The sequence below is a fragment of the Papilio polytes genome, unplaced genomic scaffold, assembly GCF_000836215.1.
Source record: "Papilio polytes unplaced genomic scaffold, Ppol_1.0 DF821956.1, whole genome shotgun sequence".
Taxonomy (NCBI): domain Eukaryota; kingdom Metazoa; phylum Arthropoda; class Insecta; order Lepidoptera; family Papilionidae; genus Papilio; species Papilio polytes.
The window spans coordinates 407660-419899 of NW_013527248.1; the positions used below are offsets into that span (position 1 = coordinate 407660).

General features: G+C 32.4%; 1 protein-coding gene across 3 annotated transcripts in view; it reads left to right on the plus strand.

Annotated features, from left to right (window-relative positions):
* Positions 1-12240, plus strand: part of LOC106107610 — a 50429-nt gene that overhangs the window by 27160 nt on the left and 11029 nt on the right. For all 3 annotated transcript variants that reach the window (XM_013288511.1, XM_013288512.1, XM_013288513.1), the window contains exons 31-46: positions 610-919; positions 1648-1958; positions 2451-2625; positions 3109-3267; positions 3881-3933; positions 4750-4811; positions 5496-5677; positions 6524-6646; positions 6918-6979; positions 7541-7675; positions 8251-8378; positions 9120-9235; positions 9794-9940; positions 10452-10570; positions 10958-11062; positions 11819-11911. In XM_013288511.1, the coding sequence (XP_013143965.1) occupies positions 610-919; positions 1648-1958; positions 2451-2625; positions 3109-3267; positions 3881-3933; positions 4750-4811; positions 5496-5677; positions 6524-6646; positions 6918-6979; positions 7541-7675; positions 8251-8378; positions 9120-9235; positions 9794-9940; positions 10452-10570; positions 10958-11062; positions 11819-11911 (2280 nt within the window). The remainder of the gene's footprint in view (positions 1-609; positions 920-1647; positions 1959-2450; positions 2626-3108; positions 3268-3880; positions 3934-4749; positions 4812-5495; positions 5678-6523; positions 6647-6917; positions 6980-7540; positions 7676-8250; positions 8379-9119; positions 9236-9793; positions 9941-10451; positions 10571-10957; positions 11063-11818; positions 11912-12240) is intronic.

Consider the following 12240-nt stretch of genomic DNA (forward strand, 5'->3'; position numbering starts at 1 on the left):
TATCTATACACTAGCTGTTCTCGTGCGGCTTCATCCGCATGAATTTATGAATATTTTTATTTTATTGTTTACATTTGTCAAATTATTAATAGCAAATGTCAAAATGACATGACATGTCAAACCTTAGCAATCTTGCTTCCTTGATGTTGGCAGCAACTTATGGTCTCTTTTCCACTTTAGGGTTTTTATCCAAAATATTTACCCCGTAAGTTTAATGGCGGGAAAATATAGAATAAAGCGTGACGTAAGTGTAGGGCTTTTTATTAAAGAAATAATTATTCTAAAATATGCTATTATTGCTGACATCTTAGGCAACAAAGAAGTGTGTGTTTACGCTTTATTATAATAAAGATATAATAAAATTGGAGTGTCTGTAATATCAAAAGAAAAATTCCAAATTTTGGGAATGTGATGTATTTGCGTTGCTGATAACGAAAATTTATTTTTGTCTGTCTGTCTGTCTGTTTGTTCCGCTTAATCTCCGGCCGCTGAGCCGATTTCGACCGAACTTTCACTGAAGGGTAGCTGACAGACGGGAATATTATAGCTAGTTATTGAAGTTTGTACACATTTTTAAGGAAAAAACACTAAAATAAACGTTTTTTCCAGTCAAAAATGAAGAGTTAGCCAAAATATATATATCAATATTGAAAACTTTGACGAAAAAGATATATATACGAGGGTTAATATTAGAATTGGTGAAGAAACTGGAATCAAAAGACACACAAACAATAAAACAGAAAGATATAGCATTTCTTTTTGCAAGATGTCTTAAAATACCCGCAAATGATAGAATTGAAAATTTAAATACGTTTAGAAAAGTTTTAAATAAATATAAAAATAATATAAAAGATTATGTAGATATAGTTTTATTTGCTGTAAGAGAGAATGCAGATATTTCTGATGTTGAATTGTTCAGGTAAGAATCTTACTAATATTATAAATGCGAAAGTTTAGATGGATGGATGGATGGATGGATGGATGGATGGATGGATGGATGGATGGATGGATGGATGGATGGATGGATGGATGGATGGATGGATGGATGGAGGGATGGATGGATGGTTGGATGGATGGATGGATGGATGGATGGATGGATGGATGGATGGATGGATGGATGGATGGATGGATGGATGGCTGGATGGATGGATGGATGTTTGTTAGCGTTTGTAGCCTAAACGGCTGAACGGATCTTCATGAAATTTGGCACAGGTTTAGAGCATAGCCTGGAAGAACACATAGGCTACTTTTTATCCCGGGAATAGTTACGGTTCCCGTGGGATTCATTAAGTTTTTTAATGTTTACTCGATCATTCTGCAAGTTGCAAACCAGCTTTCGACCGCGACTCTACGTGGAATTAAACGCTTTGTTTTCTGACTATCGTCTACACCAGTGGTTACATTTTGCTTTTGTGTGCCCCCAAATTTATTATAAGCTTGTAATTAATCTTACTAATATTATAAATGGATGGATGGATGTTTGTTAGAGTTTGTAGCCTAAACTGCTGAACGGATTTGGATGAAATTTGCTATAGATGTAGAGGGTAGTCTGGAAGAACACATAGACTAGTCACTTTTGTTTTTTTTAAATTCCACGCGGACTTTATTCTTGTTAACGTTATAGGTATTTTTTTTTTTATGTTTTAGGAGTATAATAAAACTTCTACCGAAAATGGTGGAAGAAAGCAAAACGAAATGTTTAGAAATACTATCTCTAACAATAAAAGAGAAATATTCAGATGACGTGAAATCGTTGTTTTTAAGCAAGGAAGTGTGTAAATTAGTGCAGGAGGGAGATAGTGCTACTTTAGTACTCGTGGGGCGTGGTTTGACAAGAATGGGGCGTGGCTTGACTATAGTAGGGCGGGGCTTAGTACTGCAAAGTGCGAAACATTGTCGTAGTGATGTGAAGAAAGTTCGAGACGCGGCGTTTGGTGTTCTAAGATCAGCTGTTGAGTGTAAGTATACTAGTTTTTAAGTTTTTGTACTAAATTAGTACTTTTATGAAGTAGTTTTTGCGTTACCTTAAATTAAAAAAAAAAATTGAACACTAGATTATTTTTATTTGATGCATAATGTATGACTTTTATCTACTAAAAATTGTTTTTTTTTTACAAATATCTACCTATTTTACTTGTTGATAGCAACGCTTTGTATTAATAAAATGTTTTTTGCAAACGGATAAGTTTTTGAGTTGTTCCGCCACAAAAAACAACTGTTCATGGAAAAATCTTACTAATGTTATAAATGCAAAAATTTAGATGGATGTTTGTAAGAGTTTGTAGCCTAAGCTACTCAACAGATCTCAATGAAATTTGGCATAGATGTAAAAGATAGCCTGGAAGAACACATAGGCTAATTATTATTTTTTTAATTCCTCCCGGTCGGAATCGCAGATAAAAGCTTGTATGTACATATATATTCGTGACTTCTATGTTATTTATTCTAAGGTCTGTTCACTGATGATCTGGAAACGCCTCCCAAACGATCAGCTCGGTTCAGCAGTCCACTACTGCAGGATGAGGAGTTGAAGGTGGCTCTGGCCACGTTAGGCATGAAGCTGGTATCTGACGATGGTCTGCGAGACGCCGTGAGTTCATGTCTCCCTACTGAAGTTACAACCAGGTAGGTTTTTTTGTGTTTAACGCCATCTATTGTACGTTAATAGTAACTATGTTACGTTATATAAAAAAAATAAAATACTAAATGGTAAATAAATAAAAAGTCGATAGATGTATCTTTTATGTTTATGGAAATGTGGTGAAATTGTTAAATGTGTTTCAACCTTGAATTCATAGATGGCGTTGAGATCGTGTTAGATCGCGATGTTATCATTTTTTATCAAAATTAAGCCAAAAAAAAACTTCTTTAATTGCGTTTAACGCTTAAGGTTGAAGTACTATTGCAATTATTTATATCAAGTTTGTATGTGGAAATGTGTTAAAATTGTTTTATGTGTTTCAATCTTGAATTCATAGATGGCGTTAGGGTTTTATTAGATCGCGATGTTATCTTTATTTTACAAAAAAGTAAAGTAAAAAACGTGCCTTATTACGTTTAACTGTGAGTTATATGATGGTAGTTATTTTTTTTTACTTTTTAATACAGATTCTGTGAGAGTTTTATTATCAGCGTTTATTTGCCTGTTGTTTATGGTGATTGTAAATCTACGAACTGCCTCACAGCCCTTCTCTATATGTTCTTTAAAGACATAAGAGATACTGAAGCTTTAAAACGAAACCTGATCACAGAACACATTATTAAAGAGTAAGTAACATTAGTTTTCTATACACAATATCATCACCATCACCAACTCATACGTCCCCACTGAAGGGGAGTCTACCCTAAGGGTGACTAGGACAGTTAACTGCACTGTGACGTCACACATATCTTTGAATTTCTTCACCGGTATGCATCATCATCATCAGGCCATTGGGTGCGCGCACACGTAGCCGGTATTAGGTCATGTTATAAGTAGATCTAGTGTTTTTTGTCAATTGTAAATATATTAATTAATAATATATCATACATGAGTTAAATAAATAAATAACTATGAAAATTCGACAATCACATTGATACGGGATTCGAATTCAGGACCTGTTGATTACTCGGACGTGTATACCGGCCTTAAGACATTACAAATTGTATTGTCATTATCAAAAACTAGCTGTTGCTCGCGACTTTGCTCGCGTGAAATTAAAAATATAGTAAATATGTAGCCTATGTTACTTAGTAATAATGTACATTTTTAATGGTGCAAGAATTTGAAATGAATCCAGTAGCTTTTGAGTTATTTCAATATATACGAAAGTCCAAAAATCCAAATTCCTTTTTATAAGTATAGATTATTGTCCAAGAAAAACTTTTTTATTCTTTTCAGGTTTCCTACGACTTCAAAAGATATAACTCAGAATATTGATATACAAAATGAAGGTAATTTATTGCTTTACGTAGCTTTCTTACAAAAGGCAAAGTTCTATGTACAATCGGGGAAATTGACGGTGTTGTTTAAAGCTACAATCGTTTGAACATTTTAAAACGAGACATAAAACAAAAATCAATACAATGCTTATAAATGTATACGAAAAACGTCGGTTCATGATACACGCCTAGTATCTTTTTATTATTTTCCCTTCTTTTTTTTATAATATAAGGTGGCAAACTCGCAAGCGGCCACCTGAATCCACCGAAATGATAAGCGACCGCTGTCCGCAATCATCCGCAATTGCAGATGTGTTGTCTACTCTTCATTGACGGAGGAGACGCACATAAAAAGGACATTTCCCCTTCCTATGCGTCTTCTCCATCATCAAATCCACCTTTCCTTTCCATCCTTTGCTCTTAAGAAAAGGGTAAAAAGGGAAGGGGATTAAAATTAGGCCTCCGGCACCACACTCATCAGACAAAACACGGAATTGCTTCCACTTCACGCCTGTTTTCTGTGTGGTCGTGGTATTACTGGAGGCGAGCCGGTCCCACAGTGCGGAGATGTTAAAGCGGGCTCTACCACTGTTAGGAACTTTGGTTAAAAATGACTAATTATGTAACAGTGAGTTAAGAAACGATAGGATAATAATAATAAAAAAGTCGTGTATTACTAACCGACTTTTTTGTACACATTAAACTGCGTTATATTTTTGTTCCGCGTGTTTCAAAATGTTCAAACGATTGTAGCTTTTAAGCTGGAACACTGACAGATTCCTCGACTGTACATAACCGTTTTTTTAATGTGATTTCATTTCCATTTAGATCCAACTGTTGAAACGAAAACCGTTGATGACGTTTTAGACACTTTGTTGCAGTTTTGTAAGGTAAATATAAATTGCACACAATAAATACCCGACAGAGTGTAATTTCACGCGTATGTAAGTATGTATGAACTAGCTGTTACCCGCGACTTCGTCTGCGTGGTATTAGAAAAGATATGTACTATATAAATAATAAAAAGCTACGTATTCCTCGGGAACCGGACATTTCTCGGGGATGAAGCTTATCCCATGTGTACTCCAGACTTTGTTTTATATCTGTGACAAATTTCAATAAGATATGTTGAACTTGCAGAATGATCGAGTAAACATTAAAAAAAAACTAAATTAATGAATCCTACAGGAACCGTAACTATTCCCGGGATAAAAAGTAGCCTATGTGTTCTTCCAGACTATGCTCTAAACCTGTGCCTAATTTCATGGAGATTCGTTCAGCCGTTTAGGCTACAGACGCTGACAAACATCCATCCATCGTAACATTCGCATTTATATTTATATGATATATGACTTCATTGCAACAGTCTACAGACTAAAGTACTAAACAAATTTTGACCAATAAGGGTGTCATTAGTTTCGTCTTCCTTTCTAATTATTTTCTACTAATTTCCCAATGTTTTCAAATATATTCATTTATCAGATTTAGTTAAGATTTTTGGTTTTAAGCTCAGGTTAGTTTAAATGTGTTATTTAGGTATTAAAACCTGAAGTATCATAAAACTGCAATTCCAGACAGGTGATGCAGCGTCAGCATTAATACTGCAACTCCTGAAATACTTACAATCAGTCAGCAGTATTCTTCCTGCCGCATTGACACCCTTGTTACTGCAGATGGTATCACACGTCGGTGATACCACACCATTTGTGATACAAGTTTGTAGGTTGTTTATCGATGAATGCTGTCATACTGAAGGGTGAGTGTAATTAATCGTTTTATAATTAATCGAAAACACCATTTAGGTAGATTTTTTACATATCATCCACTTGCCCTTATCCCTTATGGAGGGTCGGCACAGTATGTGCTGCTCTTCCATACATCTCTATCAGCCGTCATATCTGAATCCACTCCTTTCTTAAGCATATCTTCCTTCACACAATCCATCCATACTTTCTTCGGTCTTCCTCTTCCTTTGTAGCCATCCACATTCAATCTCAACACTTTCTGGTTTATGTCCCCATCATTTCGTCGCATAATATGTCCATACCACGCTAACCTTTTGCTTCTCAATTTCTCCACCACTGGCGCTACTTTCCAACTTCCTCTAATGTACACATCCTTAACTTTATCCAATCTTGTCTTTAGATTTTTTACATATACCAATATTATTAATTAATGTAATAAAATTGATTAAATATTAATTAGCATTATTAATTAATTATAATTTCTACGTTTACATTTAGATTAGCTGTTTCCTTGAGGTTTCATCTAAATTAAATTGTAAAAATGATTCTTGTTTGCGTTTTGTAAAACTTGAATACATAAATGACAAAGAAGGCTTGTCGTTACCAAGCAATGTTGCTTTATCACTAGCTTGTAGTTTTTGATCCATTCTCGTATGGCTTTTTCAAGTTATTCGCCCGCTAAATTAATTTGCGTGAAAATATATAGCCTATAGTGTATAATTATTAAAAAAAAATGTTTCTGATAATCAAAAATCTCTTGTGTAATAGACGATCCCTAAGCGATATAACAATTAATTAACTCTGAGTATGTTTAGGTATCAATGATTTTTTTACTGAAGTGATTAAATTTCTTATAGATTTAAACCAGCAGTGGAAGAGCTTTTGAAATCCGTCAAAGGTACTGAAGGTGAAATATTAGTTAGGGTGTTATTAGAAGATGTTGAGATCAGATTGTCTGGTTTGGATTATTTCGTACTAGGGTAAGTATCAAGTTATACTTTTCACTTGTAATAAATATATGATCTTGTAAAAGTTTTCTTTCATTTCAATCCATTTCATTCGATTTATTAAATTTAGTCCTGTTTGATTTCTTTCATTTCATTCCATCTAAAATTACAATACATTTAATCTAATTATGCGACTAACGCCAAATTAAAAGATTAATTACAAGTTACATTTGACACGGTTAATGATGTAATTTATTTAAAACATCATGAAAAATATTTTAAAATGTTAATTTTTTCATAATAGCGCAACTCAAGACGGGAAAAATAGTGAAATGATGGATTTGTCAAGAGAATATTCATTAGAAGGTAAAATAAACTAATACTATAAATAATTTAAATGAATGATACAAATATTAGTATGCTTTTTATGTAATAAGAGAGCAAATGAGTAAGCGGCCATATGAATTCGCCAAAATAGCGAAACGTTTGGAGCACAGACTACCGCAATTTCGATGCGTTGTTTACTACTTTTTAAAAAAGGAGGGAATTCTCATAAAGAGGACACCGTTACCAGCAATCTTACTTCTTCGATGTCAGCTTGTAGTTTCTGTCCCTTTCCCGCGTGACAGTTTTTACCAAATTATTTACTCCCTAAGTTGAATAGCGTGAAAATATATGGCCTAAAACGTGTCGTATTGTAAAGTATTCAAAAATATTCAGTGATTGCTGACATCCTATATAACGAAGTAGTATGTTTACGCTTTATTATATTAGTATAGATATTGAAGGGTAGGAAGGGAAAGGGGTTAAAAATTAGGCCTTCGACACAGAGTGTACGTAGAATTGCTTTCACTGTTTGTCGACAGCCTACAGAGCGAATATGTTAAAATGTACTCTACCACTATTATAATAAGTGCCAATTTTCAGATGTAGTGAACTCTTTTAACTCTCTCTCCAACTGGGATAATTTAACACTACAAGAGCAAGAGACTACAGCTAACGATCTCCCCCCACTCTGGACTTGTATGGATAATTTTAGAAAACAAATAGATGATTGGAAAGGTATGTTATGGCCTAAACTAATTTAAAAGTTATATTTATTATTAATCTTATTTAATTAATTATTAGATTAATTAACGGAATTAAATTAATAATTTATTATTTAATTAATGTACTATGTTTTTATATCTATACATTTTTAATACATTTAAAATGATGTTAAAAAATAATGAATTGAATTAAATAATAAAAGCTACTGGTTACCACTATCGATTACCAATATATTATTTATAATTAGATTAATTAATTACATTTATTATTCATTTAATTAATAATTTATTTACTTTTTGCAATTAATTAAATAAGAAATGGGTATATTTACTATAAAAAATCTATATTACAGGAAGTTTTAAGCGTTCTATTAACGATTATCTAATCAAAATATGGTGTACTAGCTTTCGCCAGCGACTCCGTCCGCATGAGATTAAAAAAACAAAGTATTGAGTAGGATATGTGTTTTTTGCTATTTCATTGAGATCCGTTCATCAGTTTTGACTACAAACTAACAAACATTCATCTGAACTTTCGCATTTATAATATTAGTAAGATTTGAAAAATATTTCCATTTATATTCACAGTTACCTCATCAAATACATGGTTCGATAAGATATTATTAATCTATCAAAAATCGAAGAACACTTATAAATATGTCCAATGGCAAAATGACGTATGTCGTTGGCCGAAGAGACAGTTTGCAATATCCGCTGTGAGTACATACACTATTCTAAACATATAGGGTAGACAGAGATCTAACATTAATGCTTGCACACTACATGTAAAAAATATCACCAGGCAGTGAACAATTTTTTCAGAGTTACTTTCTCTGAAAGTATACCACTAGCTTCCATCCGCGACTTCGTCTGCGTGGAATTAAAAAAACAAAAGGAAGTAGACTATGTGGTCTAGACTATGCTCTACATTTATGCCAATTTTCATCGAAATCCATTCAGCGGTTTAGGCTACAAACTCTAACAAACATCCATCTAAACTTTCGCATTTATAATATTAGTAAGATTTAAATTACTCTTGCTTATATCATTTGATAATTTTCTCGACTTTAGTTGTTTAGTCACGTATTAATTACTACTTAATTAATTATGATTAATTTATTAGCTTAGTAAGAACTAAACATAAGGGTAGCAAATATCGTTTGCCCCTTCTCATGGAGAATAATTCTCATGTTTGTTTTTGACTTTTTGAGACATTTGTATTGTTAAGTTTCCTTTTTTTAATTTTTGTATTTTCCCAGCTTAATAACTTATTCACTAGCTGTTGCTTGCGACTTTTACTCACGGGAAATTAAAAGATATGTTACTTAGCGATAACGTAGCTTTTTAACGGAGAATTTTTTGAGTTATTTCAATATATACAAAAAATACAAATATTTCCTCTTCATAATATTAGTATAGACATAATATTAGTATATGTTACCTTCGTATTTTTATAGACAATAGATTCGTTCGAGTTAAAGAGGATGCAAGATGAAGAGCATGCTCAGGAGTTGGAGTGTCACATTCAGTCCGAAGACTGTCTGGTGGAGTGGGCCGCTAGAATAATGACCAGGTACACTTCCAATAGCTTATACAAAAATAATCTATTAATTAAGTAAAGAAATAAATACGCGAATTAATACAATAATTAATTAATTATTAATTGATTAATTAGTTAATTAATTAATTATTAATTGATTAATTAGTTAATTAATTAATTATTAATTGATTAATTAGTTAATTAATTAATTGATTAAATAATTGATTGATTAATTAATGAATTAATTAATTAATGGAATAATTGCTTTTTAAGTAAGGAACAGAAGGATGCTGTTTATTGTTTGTTGTATTAATAAAATCAGTTTTGAAGTGAAATTTTGTTTAATAATTGGCTACAAATAAATCAAACTTCGTTACAATTGTAACTGCACTCGCTTTCGCCGGCGACTCCGTCCTCGTGATAAAAAATAAATAAAAACAAGTCTATGTGTTCCAGACTATCTACGTGTATGACAATCATCGAGATCCTTTTAGTTTAGGGTAACTAACAGACATCTAGACTTTCGCATTTATAATATTAGTAATATGTCTATTATTGTATTGAATAATAATTATTGATTTGTATTAACAGATCAGCGTGTATTCAAAAGATGTATGAAGATATGGAGGAGAGCTGTCCAATCAGTCCGTCTCACTCGCACGCACTGCGATGGTGCGCCCGTGCGAACGAGATGGCACTACCTTTACAAGTGTTAAGCTGCATGCGTACTATAGACGAGTAAAGTATATTTTAAAATTAATTAATAGTTTGTGAAGAATTAATTAATGAAGTAATTAATAATTAGTAAAGTTTTATGTAATTAATTAATAAAGTATCAATTTTCTGTTTATATTAATGTTAAAAATGTATTACTTTTGCGTTTTATTCATGTATATACTGAAATTATAAAGAGGATTGATTTGCATTTTTGTATTAAAATAACTCAAACACTACTGAAATCGGCGCAGTAGTTTTTGAGTTACTTCCATACAAAATACAATTTTTTATACTATTAGTATAGATTCAACAATTTTGCCTCTAAGGATAAGGATGCCGCTTTCGTCACTCTCCTGGCATTCCTCAGGGACCTGGGATGCGTGTGTTCTTATTTTCAAAAAAAATTACAGACTTTAAATCTAAAATTACATTATCTATATATATTAGACTTTATCACTCTTTCTAGCCCAGTTTAAAATCTAGTTTACACTTGACTCTAGTGTGATTACAACTTTCCTTTAATTATGTATAGGTGTGAACTGTCCACATTGCCGTGGAGATGTGAGGAACTCCTCGCCAGGAGACAGCTGGCCCTCAACAGAAATGATACTGAAGAGCTCATTCAGATCCGGGATATGGCAGTTTGTTATTGTAAATATATATCTATACTAATATAATAAAGCGTAAACACACTTCGTGGCGTAGAATGTCGATCACAGCATATTTTATAATAATTATTTCTTTAAAATCCTTACACTTACACGCTTTAGGCTATATATTTTCACGTTATTAGACTTAGGGGTAAATGTTTTGGACAAAAACCGTTATGTGGGAAAGGGACCATAAACTACAAGCTGCCAACATTAAGGAAGTAAGATTGCTGGTCAAAGGCATTTGATATCTGTGTATTTGAATTTTGACATTTGACAATTTGACAAATGTAAACAATAATTTTTTTTACAATTTCATACGAATGAAGTTTATAGCTAGTATTTAGTACATGTCACGTCCAAATATTTCAGTGATTTTTTTTTACAGCTAACGATTTACTCGTAGAAAACAAAACTACTGAGGCGATGGTAATTGAATTAAAGCCAGGGACTTCAAAACAGGAAAATATTGATTGTAATATCAAATTACAAGGTAAGATTATTCAAGTAATTAAATTCAAATTATTGTATACTAGATAATACCCGCGACTTCGTCTGTATGCAATTAAAAATTAAAAAATCATAACCTATGTTTTTCACTGTAACCGTAGCTTTTTATTGGTGAAAGATTTTTTGTAATCTGCCCAGTAGTTATTGAGTTTCTTTTTCTTTGTTGGGCGGCACTATGCCGCCCTCTCGTTCCCCCTAACATATTTATGGAAAAGGGACGTTGGGTGCGGGTGGGAACTCTTTATTTATTATTTTTTTCTCTTTCAACATCTTACAGTTTTCTTATTGCTAATTTACAGTTTTTCTATTTTAATATCACAGTTTTCCTTTATAAAATTACTATTAAATTGACTAAAAATAGTAGTAGTTATTGAGTTATTTCAATACATACAAAAATATAAATCTCTTCTTTATGATAAACAAGAAAAGTTTTAAGATGTCTGGACATCTCTGAGGTTTCTGTTCACACACACGGACTTTTATAACTTCAATAACATTATTTATACCTAGTCTAGCTTTTGCCTATGACTCCGTCCACGTTGAATTAAAAAAATATGAATAGCCTATGTGTTCTTCCAGACTATCCTCTACATCTATACCAAATTTCATCGAAATCCGTTCAGCTGTTACTTTCACATTTATAATATTGTTTCCTTAGTACAAAATTTTAACTGTAGCATAGATACGTAGTAATAAACATCCATCCATTTAATTCTCATTATTGTAATATTATTTTCAGTTAATAATAGTCGATTGCTTTTGAATAACACCCCTGTAAAGAGTATTCTTGGTTTGAACTATATTATAATTAATCTGCAAAAAGATTTGAACGGTAAGTTATTTTATTCGATTAATTAATATTTTAATGATAACAAGTAAATATTACATTTAATGTAGAGTAAAATAAATTTATATCGAACTAGCTGTTGCCGCGATTTCGTCCGCGTGGTATTAGAAAACATACGAACTATATAAATAACAGAAAGCTACGTATCCCTCGGGAACCGGACATTTCTCGGGGATGAACTTTATGCCATGTGTACTCCAGACTTTGTTTTATATCTGTGCCAAATTTCAATAAGATATGTTGAACCGTTGCAGAATGATCTAGTAAACATTATAAAGAAATAAAGTAAACAATCCCACGGGAACCGAAACTAT